Below are 26,350 nucleotides of genomic sequence, written 5' to 3'. Positions count from 1 at the left end.
TTTGTAGTATGGCTTAATCTTCAAAACTGATAGGATTTGCTCTCCAAGCTCTATCCACTCTCTCATCTTTCAAGGCTTGAGCACTTCACAAACTATTGAACTAATCACGTACCAAAAAGCCTCAGAATTTTTGTGTCTTTAAATGTGTTGTGAGCCTGGGAGAGCAATCTGTGAAGGACCTGAGGTTGTAGCACAAGAATTTCTCTGTCTTCTATAAAAGCATTTCTAAGGGCTCATGTAAAATTCACTACAGGGATTCAACTCTCCTCCACCACCAGCCAAATGACAAAATAAATCAACCACCCCAAATATGCTTTTTAAGATTTAAAGTAAAACTTTTCTTTTTAGTTCAGTGATATTCTGCTCAGAAACACACTTAAATTATTTCCAATGTCTAAAAGCTTAGAACGGCATTAATAAATATTTCCCTTTTGATTAAAATTAACATTGAAAAAGGGCTTTTTTATTTTGTCTTTTCAACATAACAAAAATGAACATCCCTTTTGGGATCACTTCAAATTATTGTTTGCTTCAAACCACAATTGTACTCTGCTTTCCACCTAACTTTCACATGGAAAACCTTGAAAGATGGGGGCAAAATGACTGAAAGAAACAGCACAGATGAGCCAGGTGTGGGTGTGCTTTGTATTCCCAAAGGGAACATGCAAGGATACATGAGCAAACACTTGGGAAAATCAAATTCAAAGCACAGGGAGCCCTGAGCCAGCCAACCAGATGGAGGGATGCTCACTACAATCCCACACTTCCAGACCACTGCTGTCTGCCTGTTGATGCCTGCATAATAAAGGCTCACAGATTCAAAACCCCCTCATTTAAACAGATGTGAAATAGGATGAACTTTCCATTCCTGCAGGAAAACTGTGCCCTTGATCCCTTTAACCTCCATAAGTGACTGCAGATGTACCAATGCTGTTTACCCAGAATGGAGCCACAACACGGCTCGACGCTGAAGATCTCGGAGAGGTACTGGATTAATGGCTCAACCCTGCAAAACACAACCAACACAGAAAGGATTTGGGGCAGTTAGGGCTATTCTTTTATTTTTCCTTCTTGTTGCAGTGCTTTTCTTTTTTACAACTCCCAGAAAGCCAAGCACCCACCTGGCACATCCCCTTTGTTTGATGTCACAGTAACAAGACCACCCAACACCCCAAATTTTTCCATGTGGTTTAGACTCACAGAATGGTTTAGGTTGGAAGGGATCTTAAAGATCAACTCATTCTAAACCCCCCTGTCCCTGGGCAGGGACACATTTGAGCTACATCTATCACAAACACTCTCTTATAAATTGGCAACTTGTGGGCCAAATTTAGTCCAAGTGAATTGCCCATCAAAGGAAGCAAGAATAAGGATTTTTTTGGCAAGCAGACCCCACTGTATCTATGCCCAAGAGAAATGCATTGAAGAGGTATCACAGCTGCCCTCTCTCCTCACACCCTCCCACCAAAGAGTGGAGTACACTGAACAAGAGGAAACCCAGACATGAGCTCCTGAAGCCCACCCAGATAAAGTTACAGCTCTATTTCTGTCCCATCTGCATCTATTTTTCTTCATCACTCTGCTTTCAAAAACATCCCCTTCCCTAAAAAGACATGTTAGAGAAGGGATCTTTCCAATCCTGCAATCCAGCCCACCAGAGCTCAGAGTCCTCTCCTGGGATTACCCATCTCCTTCCAATTTATCCCTGGAGATGAAGTTATGGTGCTGCTCACAGACTCCGGTACCAAGTGGGATGAATCCCTGTGTGCCATCCCACCTACCACAATTTTTCTCCTTCTGAGGTTCATTAACATTACAAGCATCTTAAGTTGGGTTTTGAGCAATAAAACCACCTCATTTCTCCCCAGTATCTTCATTTCAAGATCACTCCTGGCAGCTGCCATGGCAGAGGAACAAAACTGTTGCTTTTGAATACATTCCTATATCCCAATTTCAGGTCAGCTTTCCCCCACATTTTAATTCATTTATATTACATTTATCTAGGCATGAACTTGAAGTGTCACCTTAGGAAATGGAAATATCATCATTTAAAAATTCTCCAAAAAAAGCATTTTTGCATTGTTCAAACTAGCTTTTGTTTTTCTGATGAAAAGTGTTTCTTTTCTTCTGCTGTTTTCCTACAGCAGGATTTATCTGCATTTGACCTGAATCTGTGAATACCTTTGATTGCCTGAATATGCATTTTTCATCAAATCAACTGTTTTTTCCTAAATGTTTCTCTCCTGCCTCCTATGATCCAAGGGAAGTTAATTAACTGGCATTAGCAGTTTGCTGACTCGGGCTCCACAGATAAATAAATATCTTGATAATTATTCATAATTTCATACCGCACTGCAGAATTCACCTTTAGGTATGGAATTTGTGAAAAATTCAAGCCTTCCTTTTCAGATTAACCCTAAAACACCTAATAGGATGGAGAATGAAACTTCTAAGCAAAATACAGACCTGTTTGAAGTGAGAGCAATGCCATTGATGAGGACAGAAATATTGTACCACCCTGCAGGCAGGGCTGGAAGTGTCACATTAACCCCACGCTCTGTCTGCGCCTGGATCTGTGGCCATGAGTCCCCAATTTGGACCTTGACATCTGAGCCCTGGTAGTTGGCAAACTGGGATATTCCAATGTGAAGCTCCTCACCTCCTGCAGAGAAAGGAAGGGAATTTTTTCAGTGTTATGGGAATGATTATTTTAGCACACATGACCATTGCCTGAGGAAGAGCGTAGTCCAATCATGCCAGAATAGTCCAGCCCTGCCCATCAGCCCAAATTCTGCAGTGGTTCTGCATCCAACTCAATCTCTCCTGCAGAAGGTCACCAGCTATCAGGGCTGTCTTGAGATATCAGCAGAACTTGGTTATGACCACTCCCAGCAACACTCAATAGAATAGGATAGGATTCATGTCCCCCTTACCATAAATCTCTGCCCTAAAAATATCTGAACCTGATAAAAAACACATACAGGTTTTTTTTAAGCTCTGGAGCTGAGGGGTTCTGGGATTTATTATTTTTTTTTTTCAATCCCTGATAAACTATCTAGAGCCTGTTTTTCAGAATTATGGAGCCATGTAATAATAATAGGAGCCTTCCACAGTAAAATGAAAATTTCCTTGGGTACCTAAAGTCAGATGTGATTGCCATGGTTTAACCCCAGATGTCATTTCAGCCCCACACATCTGCTCACTCCTTCCCCTGCAGTGGGATGGGGGACAGAATTGGAAGCATAAAAGGGAGAAAAATTGCGGGTGGAGATAAAAAAAAAGTTTAATAGGTAAAGCAAAAGTTATGTGTGCAAAGCAAAATGAGGACTTCATTCTCTGCTTCCCATGGGCAGGCAGGTGTTCAGCCATTCCAGCAGGGCTCCATCACATGGAATGATGACTTGGGAAGACAAAATGCCATTGCTCTGTCTCCCTCTTCCTTTCTTAGCTTTATAAACTGAACATGAGCAGCTTGGTCTAGGATAATCCCTTGGGTCTGTCGGGATCAGCTGTCCTGGCTGTGTCCCCTCCCAAATTCATGTCCACCCCCAGCCCATTCACTGGTGGGGTGAGGAACAGACTCTGTGTAAGCCTGATCAGCAGTAACAAAACATCCCTGTGTTTTGTTCATGCTGAAAATGCACAACATTTTCAGCCTGAACTCAAAACACAGCCCCACATGACTCACTACAAAAATAATTAATTCCAGGGAAAACGAGCTCTGCTCCAAAGCACCTTATTTTCAGCAATCATGACTCCCTCTCCTATTTAAGCTGATCTGTGTCAATCTGTGTTCAGATGATAGAGGATACTTTCCTTTATTAGTGCACATTGCACCAACAGGAAAGGACAAAGCCAAGAGACAAGAGATTTTCATAACTTTAATTTCTTCTGAAATAGCTTTAAAAAATAAGGTGGTATCTATCAGTCCAAATAAAGGCATTTTCACTGATAGCTTTATCAGTGGTCAGTGAAAAGAGCTTTTATGCCATGATTCATCCTCTTGCAAGACACACAAAAGAGCTGTGGCAAATCCCACCACAGAAACATCTATTTATCTTCAATGACCATGCAAAACATCTAAACATCGAGCACAGGGATGTGTTTAGGAGGTGAAGTTCATCCTCCTGTCTCCCCTGAAAGGATGAAGGAGGGAGGAAGAAGCAGAAGAGCCTGTACAAAGCTTTTCTCACCTACCTGCTCCTCTAAGCAAGTCTTGGAGCTGATACTTTTCAATTCTGCATTCACAAAGACTCAAATAAAGTTTGAAAGCCTGAGAAGTTGAATATGTTAATAACATGAACTCTTTGGACTCTTGGTCAATTGTCAGCTTAATCCCAGATGCCTGGAAGGCACCAGTGTAATTTATTTATTCTTTTTATTATATAGAAGGAAAATTATATTAAAAGACGAAGCCGTGGTGGTTCTGAATAGGAGATTGAACTCAGCCCCACCACAGCTCATGAGACACTGTAACATTAAGGAATTCTTTGCACCTGAGCTGCCCGCGGCTACAAAAACCTCCCCTTGGTGCTGTGGTATCTGAATATTATTCAGATGATAAAGGACGTTTTCTCTTATTTATGCATTCTGGAGTAATAGAAAATGACAAGGGCATTTGGGGAAAAATGAACAGAAATGCTGGGAGTGCACAAGGAATTTTGGCACTGGCAGTCACCTAACCCTGTACATCCCCAACAAGTCCAACCAAATTTGGGAGCTGTGGGTAGCTTTGAGGTGTTCACTGGAGAGGTTGCAAAAATAGAGAAAAAGTTCAGATTATTGTATTCTTGGAGGAATGGGAACGGGATAGGTAAGAAAACAGGAATATTTCTGTCTTCCGCCCATCTCCTTCCCCACTGTCTCAGATACCACATAACTGGTGCTGGTTTGCCATGCAGAAATGTGCTAAACTTTCCTAAGAGGCTTGTAAGTGGACATCATTCACTATTTATGCTTTCTATTCCCTACACACAGCCAAAATCTTGGGGGGGGGGGGGGGGGGGGAATGAAGGAAATGTGGGGGGAAAAAAAACAAAAAAACCCAAACAACCCCAAACAGAAACTTTGAAAATATAGGAATGGCAAAAACTCCGTAAGATCGAGTTAGGATTTTGTCCCCATGAATTTTGTGAAGTCTGTGTTCATATTCTAAAGTAAAACATCACAAGGTCAAAAAGGAAGGAACAGTTTGGCTTGGAAATGGGAACTAAGAGAAAGAAAAGTTGCCTATCCCCTGCTTTCAGTAACCTAAAATGCACATGATGCTCTTTATGGTCAAACCCCTGGGGATCCTGGAGAAGGACACTCTCCAGAGCTCATTTCTCCTGTCACAGATGAATCTGTTACTAAGAAATACAGAATCATTGAATACTCTGAGTTGGAAGGGGCCCACAAGGATCATCAAAGTTCAACTCCCAACCCTGTACAGGACAGACCTGAGAATCCCACCCTGTACCTGAGAGAGTTGTACAAACATTAGTTGAGCTCTGGCAGCCTTGGGGCTGTGACCATTCCCTGGGAAGATTGTTTAGTGCCTGACCACCCTCTGAGTGGAAAACCATTTCTTCATACCCAGCCTAAACATTCCTGACACAGCCTCATGCCATTCCATTGTTTCCAGTCACTGCATGAATGGATGGGATCATTTCGGAGCAGAGTTAGAGAAACCTGACACAAAAGCAGGACTATACTGAACCTCACATCCTGTGGACATCATCCATACCATAGGGCAAGCAACTCATTACCTCATATATGCTAGTGAAAAACCAATTAAAAACCAACCACAACTGACCAGGAATAGCAGAAAATACAGGAACTAAAATTTTAAAGAAAACAATCAAAAAGTGTCAGATCAAACTTTATAGATTTATAAATTCCCTCTGCCCCAGCACCATCAGCACTAGCAACCCTTCTCCAGAAGATGCCCAATATACATCTGCATTTTCACCTGCTATGCCGCTTCTGTTCCTGCTCAGGGATACAAGAGCAGGGTTTAAGGAAGGATCATACTGGAACAAGTTGGTTACTGTTGTTGACTTGTACCCAAAAATCAGTGTCACGTGGACAGCAGCATCCTCTGCCCCCTAGGAAGAGAGAGAAAGAAAATGTCAGAGATAAGAAAGAACCAGATTTTTAAAAAATAGTTATTTCCTATGTTCCTGCATCTCCCATACAAAACTCAGGCACATGGCACTGATTAAACTTTCACATACACCAGACTCTACTTAAATATTTACAGTTATGTTGACTTTAAAGAGCATCTACGGAGATTTAGAAACCTTAAAACAACACCAAACTGTGCATATTTGGATTTGCTATATCCATGCAAGTACATTAAACTAGTAAATAAAATCCCAAACTAACTATACAGTTTTTAATTTGCAACATTCTTACTAAATTAAGGAGATTGCTTTTTTCACTGGTTTTCTTATATCTCCTATTCATCTATTTTTAACTAAGCTGGTCTAATCTGTATAGAGTCCACAGTAAACTGCCCACAGACAAGATCTGGCTGAGGGGCTACTCTTTGCCCTTCCCTGGTGTAGCTCAGGCCAGGAATACATAGGAAGTCACATTGGATTCTGGCTGCTCCCCAAAGTGTGGTTTCTTACCCGAGAAGGAACTTTACATTGAATTCTTGTTGAATTTCTGCCCTCCTCCAAAATTGGGCAAGGCTGGGATCCAAACAACACTGCATTTACCCCTTCCAGATTGGTGCCCCTGAGAGTCACTCTAAGTCCTCCTATAACAAAGAATTATTCCATGATATTCAATGTGTAGGATGTTTTAATAAACAAAGAATTCTTTGTTTATAGATGACTACAAAAGCCTCTCGGCTGAGCTGATGATGAGCTGTTCCACCTTGCTGTGCCTGGCTCCCTCTCTTGCACCAGAGATCCTTCTTGCCTTATTTGAATTTGAATTATTTGAATTCTGCTCCACAATACAGGATGACTGGGGTTTTTTTCTCGGTTTATTTTTTAATGACATACTTATTTAAACCAGCAAACCCTGGCCTGTGATCTCCCCCTTAGACAGATCCCCAGCCCAAGAAAGAAATAAGGAAGGAAGGAAGAAGCACTAAGAATGGAAAATGAGCTTAACGCAGCAGGTGCTCTCGCAGTTCAAACAGCTGCCAAGCTCCCCGCTGTCAGAAAAGCCTGTAGCATGTGTCTAGGAAACTTGGGGTAGAAAAGGGGACTTGGCAGGGCTGGAGACTCGGAGTTGTGAAGGAAGTCACGGAGGGATTCGTTCCATGGAGCGCTGAGCCAGCTCAGCTCTCCGCCGTGCCAGACCGAGCCTCTCCAATCCCACGCGGGATCACGCCCCACACAAGTCAGACTTGGGCTTGATCTTTCTTCAGCGTCCAATTCCAAAGAGCCAAGGTGCCCCTTTGCTTTTCCAAGTGATTAGAAGACTCAGGGATATTTCAAAGAGAAACAGGAAAGAGACTAGGAGTGGGCATTAATGGCAATTCTAGGCTGGAGTTTGTGCTTTGATGCGATTCAAAGAAACTTTCAAAAAAAAAAAAAGGAAGCGTTATTTGAATCTTAGAGGTTTTTCTCTAGGTCTTGGCACTGCAGAGTTTTAGGATTAGGGCTGAACAGACTGCTCAGACAAGATAATTAATGCACTGTTTATTTGTATTTATTAGCATGACTACATTGTAAACCTACTGAGCTTTTATCCCTCTTTTCACACATGATGTAAGCAATCTTCTATGTTAAGTAATTATATATTAATGAAAAATTCCCTTGCAAGCTCTCCTGAAATTATGTATTCCTGCTAATTCCTTAAATCACCCGAGAATTATAGAAGTTTATTCTTGATTTCCTGTGGCTGGCAGCAAATCCAGGCCAACAAGAGCAATCAGATACATTAACAGCAAGCTCCTGCTATTCACTGGAACATGGGAGTATCTTTAGAAAGGCATTCCATGCTTCTAGAGTTAGGTCATGGGGATCTCCCAGCATGGCACCACTGAGACCAGGGATATTTTGACAAGAGGAAGCTGAAGCAGTAAAATACAATATGCTTTTTTGCCTTCCAATCCTGTAACATTAAATTTGCAGAGCCAGAAAGAACAAGAAGTGAAAACTGAAGCCACTTGCTAATGAAACAGTTGTCAGATAAGGAGCTTCAGATTTAGAGTTCAGAATCCATGAGTGTTGTGTAAAGACCGATGCTGTTAAGTTTTGATATCTACATTATATCTATATGCAGTGAAATACTGCCTGTGTGCACTTTACAATGAGATTGGAGAGAGGTATTTGAAATGGGAGAAATTAAAAACACAGATGGAAGCTGTAATTCTTTCCAATTATGAGCATTCCAGGCACATGTAATGTAAGATAGCATTATTCTTGCTTTCTTTTTAATGAGTGACAGATCACTGTAATTGGGAGGAGCGGATTTGCCAGCAAAAGAAAGGAGAAGCAAAGCTCAAGCACTAAAATTTGCCATTGCTGGAATGTTTTCAGAGTCGTTTGGAGGTGTTTGGGTTGTTGATGAATTAAAAGTGATTCTTAAACTTAGTGTGCCATGACCCTCTCATTAGGGAAAAAAATGGTAGTAAAAGAGTCAGAATAATTTTCTTTCTGCATTCCTTGCTGCTTGAAAACAAAGGATAATCTGAGACTGTCATTCAGTGTACAGCTCAGGTGTGTCAAGAGTGTTTGCCACATTTCTCATTGGGTTAAGGAGACACTTTCCTCTCAAAAGCAACAAAAAAAATTCTTTGAAGATCTTGTCTTCAGGTATAGAATTTATCAAACTTTATTTCCTCTTCTGTTTCAATGAGAGGAGGTATAATGGGAAGGGAAGGAGATTCAGTTTAGCTTTAGCTTCTTTAGGTTTCTTAGCTTTGTACCTAAACACAGGCAAGATTTCCATTTTATTCCTCAGAACAACAATTTGCTTCAACGAGGCTGGGATTAACCAGAGTTCAGCCATTTCATAATCACAGAATCATAGGATCCTTTAGTTTTGAAAAACCCTCTAAGATCAATAAGTCCAGCCAGTAACCCAGCACTGCCAGGCCCACCACTAACCCGTGTCCCCAGGTGCCAGGTCTACACATCTTTCAAATCCCTCTAGGGATGGTGAGTCCACCAAAGCCCTGAGCAACCTGTTCCAGGGACTGGCAACCATTCCAGTAAAGAAATTTTCCCTAATACCCACTCTAATTAGGCCAGATAAATTCAAATACCACAAAGCTATGAGTCAAATGGATATGGGAGGACGACACACTAATGGTTTGCTGAAATGAATATATGTGCACTTGAATGTATAATTCCCAAACAAAACTAGTCAGGAAACTGGTTGCCTGAACGAAGAGTTGAATTGATTCTGTCAGTCTTTAGGTCATTTTAGACTGTGCTTTGGAGCACACACAGTGTGTCAAGCCATGAAATTTCATCTTCATCAGGTGAAAATCTTGGCAGTGAAAGTACAGGAGAACCAAAACATGCCACAAGAAGGAAGACGCAGGAAGCAGCTCCCTTGGAGGGTTCACACCTACCAAGCTCTGAAGTCGAAGGAGGTTCAACAGCTCCCAGTGTTGGCTGGACTGTGAGGAAGATCCCTTGTCCTGTGGTGCCACCAAGAGCAAAGCCATGAGGTGTCACCAGCAGCGTCACCGGGTAGATCCCGACCGGCAGCCTCGGCACCTGGCAAACCACTCGGGTTTGATTCAGAGATGTGACGTGGCAGCTCCTCCTGTCCACCTCCACCTGCAGGGCCAGCTGCTCCTCACCAAAACCAGCTCCCCTGAGAACCACTGTGGCCTGGGACCCCTCACCTGAAGGGATAGAATCATCAAGGTCACTCACAAATTTTGGCCTAGCAATGCCCAGAATTTAAATTCAGCCAACAGTGAAAAGTTTCTAACAGCTTCAACAGGATATCCCAAAAACTACACCACTGGTTATATCTCACTGCTCCGCATAACAGCAATTCCTGCCTGTCCCTGTCGAGCCGTTACATTTTTTCTTAATTTTTTATTAAAAATCACTTGAGCCAAGAGCTGTTTTTTGCTTTAGGCATCAAACCTGCCATTGTTTCTCTCCCCTTTATGTCCTACCATACAATCACAGAGTAGTTAAGGTTGAAAGAGATCTCTAAGATTACCTCTGTGTTCACCACCCAAACCGTGTCTCGAAATGCAACATCTATAATCCCTGTGAACCCTTCCAGGGATGGTGACTCCACCCCTGCCCTGAGCAGCCTGTTCCAGAGCCTGAGAACCCATTAGATGAGGAAATTTTCCTGATAACTATTCTAAACTTCTCCTGATGCATGTTAAGGTCATTTCCTATCATCCTATTTCTTTAACCCTAGAAAAAGAGACCAAGCCCATCTGGCTGCACCCTCCTATCAAGGAGTTGTGGAGAGTGAGAGGGTCACCCCGAACCTCCTTTTTTCCAGGTTGAGCCTCCTCAGTTGCTCCTCTTCACACCTGTGCCCCAGACCCTTCCTGCTCCTTCTCAGGTCAAACTTGTGCACTCAGCATATCTGGAACTCGAGCTGATCAGAATTGACCCATAAAAGTGCAATTTCCATAAAATCAAAACTTTACAAAAGTATACAGATATCCATTAAATCACCAGCAGCTGGCAGATTTTTTCACAGAATTTTTGCCATTGTGCTCAGACACCAGGCCCTGTTACCTGATGAATATTCCACATCTCTGACTATGGGTGTCAAATCCCGGCTGAACTGGAAGGAACATGAGCCAGAACAGTTTGCAAGGACATCATTCACCATCACCACCACCTGGAGACAGACCAGAGAGTAACCTTAAAGTTGGTAAGGAAACAGAGGCGTTTTCTAGAGCCAAAACTGACTTAGAGATACTGGCAGCCACTCTGAGCTAGTGAGAGCACTCAGTGCTAGAACAGGGTACAAACAGAGAGCTCTTCACCCTGCTGCAGTCCCATTGCAAATTTAAATAGAAAATTGATAGGGCTCATCCAAGGCACTGCTTTGGATGCTGCATCTCCAGCCTATCTCCCACCATCCTGGGACCCACACCTCCTCAAAATCCTGTTCTTCCAGTCACCCATTGAAGTCTGTTCTTGCCTTCCCCCAGTTCTTCCCACTTTGCCTTGGGTATAAATTTATTATGTTTAAAGAACCCTGGAAGACTAATTAAAATGAAACCCACAATGTGTCTTCTCAACATGCAGCTCTCAATTTTGTTTTCTCACCCCTTGTTGCTCAAGCTGAAGAAAAAAAACTGGGCTGTGACCTTGATTATCTAAAAGAGATATCAAGAAATATCCCTCCTGAGATCTTGATATTTTTGAGGAGTCAGCTGGCAAAGAACAGGGCACAAAAGAACCCCTCTTTATGCCTCTCCAGATGTTAAGGGTGTGCTTGCAAAAAGCAAAGCATCTGTCCCAGAGAAATGCAAGGAGCACAGAGGTTCAAATACACTGCCAGAATAAAGCTTCAAAAAATATCAGAAAATCTGTTTTTTGCTGCTGGTGTTGTTTCACTTGGGCTACTTGAGTGTTTGTGCAGCACAGATGGAAAAGATGCTATAGGTGGCTGAGTCACTGGAAGAAGAGCAATTCTCATGGCTGGGAACCAGGCTCGTGAAAAAGGCAGGGTGACTTGGCCCCAGATGTTGCACAGCTGGGCTTGGAGCCCATCCTGCATCACCCTGTTATGGCCACAGTGCCTGTGAGTCTGCTGGAAGCAAAGCCAGCAATAGCCACTGCTCTGCAACATCTGAGAGCAGAGCTGGAAACACATTTGTCCATCCAGCAGATTGGAATGATCCCTCCTTCAGCCTGAAGTTCCCCATCTCTCTCTTCCCTCTTGAGGAATTGAGATCCAGAGAGGTTCAGGATTTGCCAAACTCACAGAGGAGTATCCCAGCCACCAACTCATTTACTTTTCCCATCAGTGTCACAGAGTGTTGCAGGTGAATTGTGTAATTCCCAGTTTGGTGTCCAGCACCACAGGACCCACCAAGAGTGGGAGTTCAGAGATTTTAATCCCTTGGTCACTGCTTCCAAAAAATTATATATTGTCTTCCATCACCCATGATCATCATTCTCCCTGCCTGCAACAGCTCTTGGAGGAAAGTCCTGCTCCACACACCAGGCAGCAGAATATGAGAAATTTATGGCAAAAAACATCAGATTCCTGAAAGGGTTTATTGGCAGAGCAAGGTACCTGTGAGACTCCTGGAGCTAGACAACCCTGCTGAATCAGTGACAGGTGTGAGAGCACGTCAACTCACCTGTGTTTGGTTATGGAGGGTGGCAAGCATGTCCCCAAATATTGGTCCAATAAACACACCCCCATCATAAACCACACGAGTAGAAACTGTTGGATTCAGGCCAGTGAGGTTTTCAGCAGAGACCTGTCAAAGATCAAGGAATTCAAGTTTCTCATCCTTTTCTGTCCTGTGATGTTAAATTAAAACAGAATCTTTACAAGCAATAACTCCTGGAAACTTCTCACCCTTCTTCCATGAATCATATCTGCACCTCTAAATCTTCATTACTCAAGGTTTCACAATACCTCCCTGTTCTCACTTTCACCTTGCAGTCAAAGAGACAACAAAAAAAATTCAGGAGTCAGGTTGGTAAATAACTTCTAATGCCCAATAATATACTTTGGATTTAGGTATGAAAAGATATTCTCAAAGACATGACTTTAGGTGAAACAAGGGCCTGTGCAAGAGTTGAAGATGCAGCTCAAACTTTTTTCACCCTCCAGGCCAACATCTTGAGCACTGGAATTTGTTGAAAATAACATCACACTTTTAGAGGTGAATATCCAAAGAAATAGTGTTTCCTTTTGAGGTAGGAAGCATCTCAGTTTGAGTCTTTACTCCAAAAGACCCTTCTGCTTGAAGCAAAACTAGCAGGACAAATCTTGGGATGGGAGAGTGTAAAGTGGACCTTCACCTGAGACTAATGAGATCCAGATATGAAAGCAGACAAAATAGTTCTCAGAAAAAAACCTTCTTGGCAAATAAATGATGCCACAAATCTGTGATGAACTCCAGTTACTGTACTGAAACATTAATGTACATATAATTAATAAAGACTTCATTTCAGTATACCAGCCCCTTTGCTGTGCAAAAATTACACTCAAATCTCCTGGTTTTGAATCACAGACTCAATATAATTTCTTCTCCTAGAATTTTTTTTTTTTAATAATTTAATCTGGAATTTGCTAAAGGTGCTGCTCCAAATAGGAAGATTGCCTAAATTTCCACGGTGTTTTCATAGAAACAGCCATTGTGAGAGTGCACCAGCCAAGACCAAAGACATCAAATGGGGATCAAAGTGGGGATTAGTAAAAAAAATTACTGTACACTGATAACATTGGGCAAGTCCCCAGCTGTTTTTTTCCAAGTCAGTGTCCAGACACTTTCATAGCATGAGCTGGAGTCTCTGGTCACAGTGAAGTCACTGGTGTTGAAGAAAGGAGCTGTAAAATTGTCCACATTGTCCTGCAAAAGCCTGCGCAGCTGGTGGGCAGAGATGTGCACTGAAACATCTGGAAAAGAGGTAAGGGAGCAGTAGATATCTCCATTTCCAGGAGATCACATCTGCCTGCTCTTAGGAAAGGAAGTGGTTTAATTTATTGGTACAAGGCTGTCATGGTTCAAACCTCTACAGCTGCCAAAAGAGTGACACTTATTGGACCCTAAACACCAAATAATCATAGAATTATAGAATAGAATTATAAATGGATTTGGGCTGGAAAATACTTTTAAAGGTCACCTAATTCCAGCAATGAACCCTAAACCAGGTTGCTCAAAGCCCCATCCAACCTGACCTCAAATGGTTTCAGGGATGGGACATCCACCACCTCCCTGGGCAACCTCTGCCACTGTTTCCCCAACCTCATAATAAAAAATTTCTTCCTTATGTCTAATTTGAAGATCATCCACACTATTTAATAACAACCAACCTGGCCTCCAGCACACCCAGGGAAGGAGCAGCCAAAACTTCTCTGGCAATTAATTCTTCCCTTGGCTTCCTGCTCAGGAAATCCAGCTCCTGACCTGCATCTTCCCTTACCTGGTATCACTGTGTTGGCCAAGTGGATGTGGAAGGTTCCTCCGAGAGGTGGGGATGACTTCTGCAGCCTCTGGATGGTGAGGCTGACTCTCACATCCTCCACAGACACGTACAGATGTCCATATTCCTTAGAGCCCTCCCCAAGCAATGCACCTCTGTGGGACAGAGAGGGGGTCACAGGAAGGCATCAGCAGTGGGGACCCTCACTGCTGACACCCCCAAGTTAACCAACAGCTCAGGGACACCTACGGGAACAACATTACTGAAGGATTTAAGGGGAAGATGCCCAGACCTCAAACAAAACTGGATATTCCCAACTTCTTACTCTCTACAACTCCCTGAAAGGTGGCTGTGGGCAGGTGGGGGCTGGTCTCTTTCTCCAGGCAACAACTGAGAGAACCAGAGGACACAGTCTTCAGTGGTGGCAAGGGAAATATAGGTTGGATATTAGGAAAAAGTTTTTTTAAGGAAAGGGTGATAAAGTATTGGAATGATCTGCCCAGGGAGGTTGTGGAGTCACCATCCCTGGATGTGTTTAAAAAAGATTGAATGTGGCACTCGGTGCCAGGGTTTAGTTGAGGTGTTAGGGCTGGGTTGGACTCAATGATCTTAAAGGTCTCCTCCAACCCAGTGATTCTGTGAATTATTCACGCAATGCACACAGCAGAAAATTATGGAAAATGACCTTTTTAAATTTATGATAGAAGAAATAATTTATACACCATCAAGCACCAGGGAGTGCTACCCCAGCACTGGTGTTTCTAAAGAACCAGCTCAATGCAGCCTGGACAGCATCTGCAACAGCAAAGCAAAAAATATTTCCTGCTTCACACTGTAATCTCCTCAAGCCCATGAAAATCCCAAGTCCCCTGAATTATAGTGAGATTTCATATTGTACAATCATTTAGGTTAGAGAAGACCCCTAAGATGGAGCCCAGTCCTTAACCCAGCATTACCAGGTCCCCCACTAAACCATGCCCCCAGACACCACATCTGGATTGGAATAATTCAAGTTCATCCAAAACCCAATTTCTAAAAGTTAAAACGCTGTTCTCCTTCGCCACTAAAATTCTCGTGTTTCAAAGGAAAAGGAGCCTCTCTGTGGTACAACGATGCCACCGTGTGTTAAGTGTCTGGATAACAAAAGACTTCTGCAGAGCAAATTTCCACGAAACAAAACCAAAAGGATCACTGAGACCTTTGTACAGCTGGTACAAGATTTTAGCCCATATTCCTGTTCTGACAGGGGTAGGAGTTGTATTGGATTAGATCACAGCCCGTGTTCAGCAAAGAGAAAGAGCCAGGTTTATTTTGAAGATGTCTAAAGACAGCGCTCAGCTCACCCATTTTTAAAGCTTGTGCTGATTCCTGCTTCCTCAGTGAGAAGGAAAAGTCTACCTGTGTCTAGCATCTTTTTTAATCCTGGTGAGAGGTATTGTGATCAAACTGCTTCTTAATCCTTTTTTTTAAAATTAGCTGAACAGGTGGAGCATCTTCTAGGCATTCTCCTCAGCTCCCTAATGATTATTATGGCATTTCCCCCTATTTTTTCTAAATTGAAAATATAGTTATCAGTGTTATTTGCAGCATTCCAATGTCAGTCTTCAGGCTCCACACAGGAGTAAAAATTTTCCCTCTATTAGTTACACCTCTGGTTATGCACTTCAACCACCACAAACATCCCCCTGTATTTTCATTCCTGTCCCTATCTTTGGTGGTTTATTTTAAGATATTATCTTTGATTTAGCTGGATACAACCCAACTTTTACAGAACTTATTTTCTGCCAGTACAAAACTTTAATGTTACAGTTTATTTTCAAATAAACCAAGAATATAGATATTTTGGTAATTCCTTCTTGACTGCTGTCACAAAAAAATAAATATAAGTTCAAGGGGGAAAATAGTATTTTTGTGCCTACTGTGAAATTTCTTTAGAAATTTACATTGCTATAGATCTGATCAAGTTATGGCCTATGGTTCCAATTCCTGTCATTGTTGGGAGGAACAGAAACCTCATCTCAGCAAACAAGGACACCCAAGGTGGACTTCCAGTGCCTAATGTGGGAATTGGTGTCATTAACAGTGTTTTGGAGACACCTTTGGATGATTTTCATCCACTGTTCCAGAAGGGTTTGGATTTCCTTCCAATCCCACATCACACCTTGGTGACCCACGGACATCTGACACCCCGAGTTATCTCAAACTTCTTAAGCACCTCTTGTTTTCAGCAGCTGAACGCAGCTGGCAGCCAGCTCCAGATGCATTGGGGGAACTCTAAGAGGTGTTACAGGGTACTGAGATGAGCTGCTCACTGTCCCTACCTCAGAGAGAGAAGGGGCAGACTGGCACCACAGCCAGACACCCCCCAGGACACGTTGTAGGTGGGAGGAGACCCCACCACAGACACTGCTTCAATGATCCTCCCCCCTGGCCAGGGGGGTTTGGGGTCTCTCTGAGAAACTGAAAGAAAAAACATAAGCATTCATTAGAGCAAGGAGAGCAGAGGTGATTATGCCCAGGGGATTGTCATTTCATAGCTGGAAACACCTGCTTGGGGTTATTGTTTGTTTGTTTGTTTGTTTTTAGCTATATTTCATTAAGGTTGGAAAAAGACTCTAAATTCACCGAGTCCAACTATTCTGCAGCACTGCCCAGTCCACCACTAACCCACGTCCCCAAGTGCCACATCTACACATTTTTGAACTTTTCCAGGGATGGGGATTTCACCACAGCCTGTTCCATTTGTAGAACCACATTTTAAAATAAACCAAGAATATTGATATTTTGGCAATTCCTTCTCGACTGCTGTCACAAAAAAATAAATATAAGTTCAAAAAAAATTTTTTTGTCTGTTGTGAAACTTCCCTTTGAAAAAGTTTCATCCATCTTCATTGCTATAGATTTAACAGAATGTCCTGGGGAAAAAAAAAGAAAAAACCAAAAGAGATGCCTTTACCAATCACAGATCTGTCAGCAATGATGAGCTCATCAAGATAAAATGATCCATGTGTTCCTTTTTGCAGCACAGGGCTCTGCAAGTCTATCTGATGCACAGATACTGGGGAATTGGCTGGGAGGTCCTGGAGAAGCACAGAGAGATTCACACACCTCTTCCAGAGGTTGGTGCAGGTAAATGTCCAACTGGAAGACACCAAGGTTGGGACAATAAACAAATTTGAGGTGATTGTGAAGATTCCAGGTAATATCAGGCAGTGTTTTTGTTACTATTGGTATTTAGTACAAGCCACATGCACAGTTTGTGATTACTCACCATGTCCTTGTTGGGTTCCCAGAGTGAGAAATGAGGACTTAGGTCTCTGCTCATGTTTTCCCCTCTAATCACTAGAGTGGGATATGGGAATCATTACACCTGCTTTATTTTTGGCAAAATACCACAACTGCATCAGTGACTTCAACGGGGGTCAATCCAAAATTCCAACCCTCAGCTCTCTTCATTTTTTTACACTCCTGGTTTTTTTTTTTAGTCTGCCTACCCTAAGCTTTATGTCTGCTACCAAATGTTTTCTACTCATTGAATTTAAAGTGAATAAAGAAAATCAAAGGCTACACCAGTTTTCAAAGCTTTCAAAGGGTGGAGTAAAAAACCAAGCAGTTCTCTCTCTTACTGCAGAATATTGACCAGGAAAGAAACTGGGGAATTTATGCTCTCAAAAATCTTCAAGTACACCTGTGTGTCACTGAGGTGAGATAGTGCATGTAGCAAGAAACATGGACATTTACTCATTAAATCCTCCAAAAAGCATGGAAACACATTCCAGCAATGCCTCTGTAGAGACAGAGTTTTTGTCAGGTTACTCCAATTGTTCCTATATAAATAAGAACTTCCCTCAGTTTTCCTACTGCACCTTCTTACTATGGAAAATGCAATCTCTGATAAGTGTAATTATCTGGGTACCTTTTAGAGTCAGTTTCATTGAAGTCCCACTGGCAGGTGAGGTTTCTCCTCACTGGACATGAAGAGACATTGGTGTAGGACACTGAGAGATGAAGGATGTTACTCATATGTCCTTTATGTGCAAAACACACCTGCAAAAATGGGGGAAAGATTTTCACAAATCAAAACAGGGGTAATTCATATATAATGTACATGGAAGACAAAGGAATAGATTCTATTTCAATTCTGGTTTAACACTGGGTTGTTTGGCCTGGAGAAGAAAAGACTCTGGGGAGACCTTAAAGCCTCTTCCAGCGCCTAAAGAGGCTCCAAGAGAGCTGGAGATGGAATAAAAGCTGTAGAAGACAGTTTTGGCACCCAGATGTGCCAAACTGACCCTTGGGGCTTCCCTGAAGTTTTGGGTTTATTCCTTTCAAAAGTAGGAGAAGATGAGCAGAAGAGTGTGCAATGGACCTCCAAACAATAAAGGTTTTTTTCCTTTTGTCAAGAAATGCTCGTCCTTGTCCCTTCCACCTTTCTCCAACACCATGCCACTTCTTTCTTTCCCACAGCAAGGTCTGTATCCTCAGGATCAGTTAACAGCCAGCTGTGCTAAATAAAATTTACATCTCAGAGATCCAAAACCACTCTCAAACCAAATAAAAGATGCTCTGCTCTGTGCTAAGACATGACGCTTGATAGATTTGGGGGAAATATAAGATGACCAGATGATTTTATGTTGCTTATTAGGCTCTGAACAATCAGTGCCCAGTGCAAGCTGCTCGTCAAGAGCAGCCACTCACATGCGGGTATTTAGTAAGGTCATATCTTGGTAGTGTTGATGGGGAAGTTTTCACTAGCTGGCTTGGTCTGTGGATGCTGGATCTTCCACAGAAAGGCTCTGTTCTACTGACAATGTGTCCTGTGGTGATGATGTTCTCCATATCTGACAAAAAAAAAAAAAAAAAAAAAAAAAACAACAACAAAAAAAAAGGAGGAAATTAGAGGTTTCAAAGCGATTCAGAAGACACCAGTACAGTCAAGATTCGTGAAAATACAGCAAGTGGGTATCCAGAAATTGTCAAACAGTCCTACTCTGAGAATCCTCCTGCCAGGTTCAATAAGTGTTTGTACAATACTCTCAGGAACAGGTTCCTGGGGCTGTCTTGTACAGGCCCAGGAGTTGGATTTGGTGATTCTTGTGGGACCCTTCCAACCCTGGATATTCTATCACTGTGATTATTATATTGATCATGTTGTTTTTAATGCATACACACAACGAATAGATGATAAACATGAATATGTACTTATACCTATTAAAAGTGTAAATTTCCTACCAATGAAAGCTTAAAGAATATTTATGCCATAAAAGCAGATCAATCTCACAATAAATACTGCTTATGTGCCACAGAAGTTCCCTACCTTCTTTCTCAAAACCACAGCGAAAAAGGATTTTAGCAGAAGTTGGTTCAGTTTCACATCCTACTGAAAGGAGTTCTTCTATTGCTGCTTGCACCTTTAAAAGAAATTAAGAAAGTGGAAAGTAGTCAGTTACAATCATTTCAGCAGAGACTTCAACACACACATCATCACTTCATTTTTCATCAGCCAGGGATCAGTGGCACAGCAGCTCTGAACAAGCAAGTAGCCAAATATTAAAATAATAAATATGTTAAATAATAATATAACAAAATTTATCTCAACAGAGTGTAAACTTCTATATTTACATAAAATTTTTCAGGGGTCTGAGACATTCTCAGTCTAATGACTGAGCCATCACTCAGGGTCACTTTAATGTTGACAAATTAACAATCAAGACATCAAGAGCCACATCAAGAGCCTATGGGCTGTTGAAGAAGCCAGAGCCATACAAGAGCCAGAGCTCATCTGGCCTTAGAGAAGAAGTCCAAGATATGGGGATGTTGTGATAAGCTTAGAATACACCTGGGAGTCAATGCTCAAGAAAAAATAATCCCACTCGATGACATTCTCAGTAAAAACAAAAACAGCAACAACAAAACCCAAAACAAACAAAAAACCCACCACAAAAACCAAAAAAATCACCTCTACATCACATAAACTTTATCTCAGCTTCAGGGCCAAATCTTAACTTCTGTCAAGCACCAGAGCTCCACCAATTCCCAGCAGAGGACCCTGTGTCTGTGTTTCATGGCACCTACCTGGTGAGCTGTAGCATTTGTGGGGATCATTCTCAGCGTGTTGTTACAGGAGATACTGAAATAACCTGTACCAGACACAGTCAACATCTAGGGAAAAAAAAAGAAGAAATCAAGAAATGAAAACAGATGTAAACTGCATGAGACACACACACTTCAAACCTGCCATCTTCTACTGAGGAGGATTTACAGCCAGCACTTTGCCTTTTATAGCCTCTGTGATCCCTTCCAAGAGCCACTTCAGCTACTCTTAAACTGCCCTGGTCCTACAAGGAGCAGGATTCTTACATTAACAGGAGAACAGGGGATGCATGACCTGTGCAGCTGCAGATGGGTCTTAAAGCACCTGACCTGCAGGAATTTAACGATTAGGAAAAAACTTCCCTCATTCCTGAGTGTTTATACACACCCACTAATGTATGTAAAACCCACAGACAACTTCAGCTCACGATGCTCTTCTCATCAGCTACCTCAGGAGGTTCTAAACAGGGTGGAAACACACATTTTTTCACAGCTGGCACAGCAGCACTGACCTGCACTTCTGGGAGATGCAGAGCACGAGCCCGAATTTCGTGCCTCTCAGTGTAGTAGCTGTTCACCACACGGGGGTCCAGCCACGTGTTGTGCATCTGGACTCCAACTCTCATCCCCTTGCTGGGTGTCTCTGCGTGATGCAGTGCTTCCAGGTAGTATCTTGAGCCAGCAGTTAGCTCAAATTTCTGGGATTTTGGCTGCCAAAGTTCACTCCAGTTCTTCACCCAGTTCTCAGACCACTCTGAATTGCCAGCAGGGAGAGAAGCAATTCTCACCTGCGTGCAGAACAACCAAATCACAGAATCACAGAATGCTTTGGGCTGGAAGGAGCAACAAAAACCATTTCATTCCACCCCCTGCTATGGGCAGGGACACCTTCCACTATCCCAAGTTGCTCCAAGCCCTGTCCAACCTGGCCTTGGACACTTCCAGGGGTCCAGGGACAGCCACAGCTTCTCTGGGCACCCTGTGCCAGAGCCTCACCACTCTCTCAGGGAAGAATGTCTTCCTCATATCCAATATAAACCAACTCTCTTTCAGTTTGAAGCCATTAAACTAGTTAGGGACTTTTCTCCAGCCCCAAATAACATTTAGTCCAAAGACTCAGCTCAAGAAAAACCAACCAAACAAACAAAATATTTGTATTTATAACTGATATCTGTGCGTTGATGGCTCACAAATTCCTTCCTATTATATAACAAAAAGCCAAAATCTCAAAAAACTTTGGTTCAAGGTTCAATACCATAAAGAAGGTAAGTCCTATGGCTTTCTTTAGCTCTACTAACAGTTCCCCAAATAACTTTTCATGGATGCCTTCAGTTCAGACAGACAACTAACAAAAGTTTCTTCTGGAAAAGATAATCAATTACTCCGGTTGCAAGAGTGATTTTTTTTTTTTTTAATGAACTGTATAATGGACAGGGCCAATGTACAATATCAAAAATAATCTCAGTTTTGACTCTGCAAAAGATTCATAAGAGACACAACAAACCAGTCCACTCTGAGGGAATTCCCCCTTGTTATCACCTTAATTAAAACCCTTTCCATCCTCATTTTTCATTTTCATTTCTCTCATTTTTCTCTACCAATAATAATACCTTCTGTTTTGGATCTTGGGACAAACTTAAGTAGAGAGATGCTTGACCATCTGCCTGAATCCAGAAGGTGTAATTGTTGGTCTGAGGAGCCACAAAAAACCCACGGAGTCTGGAGCTGAGCAAAAATAGAGCATCCACAATATACAAAAGAGTTATGGCAAAAAAAAAAAAAAAAACAAAAAAAAACCCCAACAAATCATCCCAACACCCCACCTTGACACGTACACTGAGTAAAAAGAAAACATCTTTAAACCATTTTAACAAAACAAATCTTGTTATTTTAAAGCTGAAGCAAACCTCAAAATGACCCAATTTCACATTAAATGTCAATTATGCTTTACAAAAGTTTCAAAAAGGAAAGAAAAAACAGCTCCATGAAACTAAGTATGATTTTGTTGGAGGCCACTTCAGTGCATTTCTTCTCAAACAAAGTCTTAACCCTAAACATGCAAGAAAAAGCCAAAACCAGAATGCTCAGAATCAAACAACAAAAACCAGAGAAGTGGTAGAAAAATGTAAAAATGCATGCACTTTGCACAGTTTTCAAGGTCATATGTGAAGAGGCAATGAGAACCAAGACAATTCAGGAACTTATTATTTTTTTTGTGTTAAAGCCACCTTTGCTGCCAGCATCAGCTGAGAATCTGCCCCTCCACATCTGGGCAGAACTCCAGCCCAAATTAGCCTCAAACTGGAGCTCCTTCTACTTCCAGAGCAATTTTTTGGGTATTTCAGCATATCTAGGCCAGGTAGAGCAGAAATACTGAGGGAAGGCAAAAGGAGGAAAAAATAAAGCACTTCACTGCATATTTTAAGCTTCAAAAGGACCTCAGAGCAAAAGGTTTGCTTTGATTTATGGGAGCTATGCAGTGAGGCTCTGCTATAAAGAGCTGTCAGGTGTTTTTGCTACACCTTACACTGCTAAAGGTGACTGCCATGGCTTCGTCTCTTTTTAAGATCACTGAGTACCTGAAGGACTTCTTTGCCCCAGACAGAAACCTTACTGGGGAGCTGGCATTAGGTACAAACTGCCATCTGTATCCAGGACCTGCTTCTGTCAGATCAGAGGCATCATCCCAGACTTCAAAGAGAAGCCCTCTGTTTCCTAGAAAGTTAAAACAAAAGTATTCTCAGCAGCAGCCAGCAGAAATCCCAGAGCACATGCTGGAATCAGTGCTGTAGGAGGCAGGCCAGAGAGAAAATTTTAATAATAAATTGGCTCTGTTTGTGGGGTATTTTGCAGTCTAAGGCAGAATGCAGATCTCGCCATAGGGAATTTGTTTTACCTTTAAACCCTCCAACAGAAATAACAAAACTCTGCAGAGAGAAGAACATCCAACCTGTTCACATATCTGCTTTTGCAGTAAAAAGCACTGAGGCTACCCACAGTCAAAGTTAAGCCTCGTTTTATGCACTAAAATCTCCTACTGCAATGCTCCACTCAAGGAGTGTCCCCAGAAGCCTCTGCAATAATTCCAGTTCAGCCATCCTTCCTCTAAATATTTTCCATGCCTTTTTCCACTCATTTTCCATAGTACATCAGTCTGACCTTCCTCCCACCATCTCCTATCTGCTCATGGTGGGCTGAGCTCTCCACCTTGGTTTTCCTGGCCACAGAATCACAGAATTGTTTGGAAGGAACCATTTGAGTTTATCCAGTCCAGCCTCCTTCCATGAGCAGGGACATCTCCAACCAGAGCAGGTTGCTCAGAGCTGCACCCAAACTGGCCTTGACTGTTTCCAGGGATGGAACATCCACCAGCTTTCTGGGCAACTTGTGCCATGGCCTCACCCACCTCATGTTAAAAAAAAATGCCTTCCTTAGAAACAATTTAAAAAGAAACTATTTAAATAGATGGTTTTAATTTAAAACCATCACCCCCTGTCCTATTACTAATAAAAGTCCCTAATAAAAGCTTATCCCTATGTTTCTGAAAGCCCTCTTAGGCACTGGAAGGGACTCTCAGGTCTCCCTGGAGCCTTCTCTTCTCCAGGCTGGATAACCACAGCTCTCTCATCAGTCTTTCCTCATAGCAGAGGTGCTCCAGCCTGTGGATTATTTGTAGCCGCCTTCCCTACCACCCCAAAAGAAACTGATAGCCCAGACAGTGCTTTGGAAAGCCCTGTTTCTCGATTGCATTCATCACCAAAGGGTTTCTGCCCTGCATTTCTGTGTCTGTTTGCTTATTTGGAGCTCCAGGAGCTGCTCACCTGGCTGGGGGGCACCAAATCTCCTGCCCTCACCAAGAGGCTCCGTGGTGCATCTGATTTCCTGGGGAGAGACGTGCTTGACTTTACAGGGAACACCTGGAAAGGAGACAAATGTGCAGTGGGAGACTTGGCAGACACAGCTGAGCTGCAGCATAAACACATCTCAGAGTCATGGGGTGGTTTGGGTAGGATGGGACCTTGCAAATATGTAGTTCCAAGCACCGTTCTATAGACAGGGTCACCTTCCACTAGACCAGGTTGCTCTGTTGGAGCTCCTCTAGGAACTGGAAAATGCTCCAAGGTCTCTTTGGAGCCTTATTTTCTCCAGTCTGAACAGCCCCATCTCTCTCAGCCTTTCTTTATAGTATGAGTGTTCTATCCCTCTGATCATTTTGGGCCCCACCTCTGGATTCATTCCAACAGGTCCATGATTTTCCCATGCTGAAGACCCTGGATAAGAATAACTGGAGCTTCCTGGAGGTGTGCAGTGGTTAAGGTTTGCTAATTTGAGATTTTTTTGGTTAATGTATTCATGAGTGCGGTGGGTTTAGTGTTGGCTAATTACTAGTGTATTTACTAGGATGTGTTTACTCATTTCCTGCTGTGAGGTAGGACTAGGAGAAAGGTAAAGTAGGTTTAAAACTTTAAAAGGGTATAAAAAGAAATTTATTAATAGTAAATAAAATAAAAAGTAATAAGAATTTAAACAAAACCTTTAGGATATTTCTCCTCCCTCTACAACCTCTTTTTTTTTAATAACAATGTAAAGAAACAAAGCCTAAAATTTTAGTTAGTTTACTACTTCTAGAATAGTTTTTCTTCATTTTATTTAGGGAGAGAAGTCTCTTGTTAATTTTATGGAGATTACAAGAAACTAGTTTTTTGTGTCTCTCTTTATGAATAGCAGCTGACTGGGGAAATACACAATCATGAACTTCTTTCATTTTACTATAAGCTCTTCTCACAGTTGTGTTTATGGGTTGTGTTAACTTACGGGATATTGTTTTAAAGATTACTTGTTTAAAGGGAAAGGTTCTTATTATCTATCTATTTGTATCACTTCTGTAAATGCCTCCCATGCAAAACAAGCATAGGGACAAGGTGACTCCTACAATTCCCACATTGGTAACCCTGAACATCTCTTGAATTTTGCAGTCAGGGCCAAACTGTATTTAAGAAAATAGAGTTCACATGTCTCTGCTGTTACCTGCAGCAGTGACCTGCACTGGCTCCTCAAAGAAATCCCCGGTGACCGTGAGCTCTGTGCCTCCTGCCAGGCTCCCTTCGGCTGGGAACACGGAGAATATCTCTGCAGGGGAAGGAAAAGAGGGATCTGAGCACGAGCCTTGCAGATGTTAACCCCAGCCCTATTTCTGGGAAAGCCTCCAGTGCACTTGCACTGCTTCCAGCCAGAGCAGGCTCCTGGGAAGGAAACCAGCTTCTCACTGATCCCTTTTTTTTGGCAGCCTCTGGGATGACACCAGGAAAGAGCAGCATGGATAATTTGGCCACATGGCAGGGGGAACACTGCAAAAATCCTTGGGCTGTTACTTGCAGTGGCTGCATCTGTCATGCTCAGATTGAAAATTGCTCTGTTCTGTGCTATTGAGGATCTCTGGGGGAAAAAAAAAGCAGAATTTAAAATGTTTTAATCCTCTTGACCTTCTCTGACTCACGTCTCAACTTAGTCCTTAGGTTTAAAAGTTGCCACTCTTTCCAATAATCCCTCAGACTTCAGGGACAAATGGAGGGAGCAGAATATCTGAATGTCCACATCACAACCATGAGGTCCTTTCAGGACTTTATCTGTTCCAAGTCTGCCATTCCACAGGAAAACTATTTTTTCTTTTTCACTACAATTACCCACTTTGCACTCATATTGGAGCTAAACCACACAGTTCTACTTGTATAGCTCTGAAAAAAAGAAGTCTAATAAGAAAAAGATGAGGGATTTTGGTCTATACCTGCATCTTTTTTTTAATTCATCTGGTATTTAAACACTAATTTTACAGTATTGACTACTGACTAGCACAGTACAGAATAATCTAGCAGATCTTTCTGTTCGTGCTCTGCCCACAGCCAACTTCATGCATGGTTATTTCATTTTACTCTGCTTTAAATTGTGAATAGAGACATAAAATTAGCCTTCTTAATAAAGACTTGTCTACAATACAGCTTGAAACATCACATGCAGGTTATTTTTAATGTACCTTAAATAATTTTTTTAACTAATGTGCAGTACCCTGCCATTCACCATTTATCCAGAACTCAATTCTTGGAGTAGCTGAACATCACCTCCTCTCTGTAGCCAGTGTGGGAGTTTTCATCCTGAGGTCTGCATTTCCAAAATTTCAGCCTCAACAAATACAGAGTGATTTAAGAGGG

At 42.2% G+C, this 26,350-nt stretch overlaps 1 protein-coding gene across 1 annotated transcript in view; it reads right to left on the bottom strand.

The window, feature by feature from the left end:
• Positions 1-26,350, bottom strand: part of PKHD1 (PKHD1 ciliary IPT domain containing fibrocystin/polyductin) — a 235,402-nt gene that overhangs the window by 195,345 nt on the left and 13,707 nt on the right. Inside the window, exons 12-31 of the mRNA XM_072926279.1 lie at positions 25,173-25,274; positions 23,966-24,061; positions 22,724-22,859; positions 21,755-21,869; positions 20,657-20,932; positions 20,127-20,213; positions 19,369-19,462; positions 18,750-18,892; positions 17,968-18,098; positions 17,008-17,192; positions 16,373-16,511; positions 14,052-14,206; positions 13,340-13,524; positions 12,254-12,376; positions 10,671-10,776; positions 9,524-9,802; positions 6,615-6,745; positions 5,951-6,086; positions 2,467-2,662; positions 939-1,006 (exon numbers count right to left, since the gene is read on the bottom strand). Of these exons, the coding sequence (XP_072782380.1) occupies positions 939-1,006; positions 2,467-2,662; positions 5,951-6,086; positions 6,615-6,745; positions 9,524-9,802; positions 10,671-10,776; positions 12,254-12,376; positions 13,340-13,524; positions 14,052-14,206; positions 16,373-16,511; positions 17,008-17,192; positions 17,968-18,098; positions 18,750-18,892; positions 19,369-19,462; positions 20,127-20,213; positions 20,657-20,932; positions 21,755-21,869; positions 22,724-22,859; positions 23,966-24,061; positions 25,173-25,274 (2,883 nt within the window). The remainder of the gene's footprint in view (positions 1-938; positions 1,007-2,466; positions 2,663-5,950; positions 6,087-6,614; positions 6,746-9,523; positions 9,803-10,670; positions 10,777-12,253; positions 12,377-13,339; positions 13,525-14,051; positions 14,207-16,372; positions 16,512-17,007; positions 17,193-17,967; positions 18,099-18,749; positions 18,893-19,368; positions 19,463-20,126; positions 20,214-20,656; positions 20,933-21,754; positions 21,870-22,723; positions 22,860-23,965; positions 24,062-25,172; positions 25,275-26,350) is intronic.

The sequence above is a fragment of the Taeniopygia guttata genome, chromosome 3 (assembly GCF_048771995.1).
Source record: "Taeniopygia guttata chromosome 3, bTaeGut7.mat, whole genome shotgun sequence".
In the NCBI taxonomy this organism is placed as follows: Eukaryota; Metazoa; Chordata; class Aves; order Passeriformes; family Estrildidae; genus Taeniopygia; species Taeniopygia guttata.
Note: the sequence above shows the minus strand (reverse complement) of the source record. Positions and strands in the feature narration are given on the sequence as shown.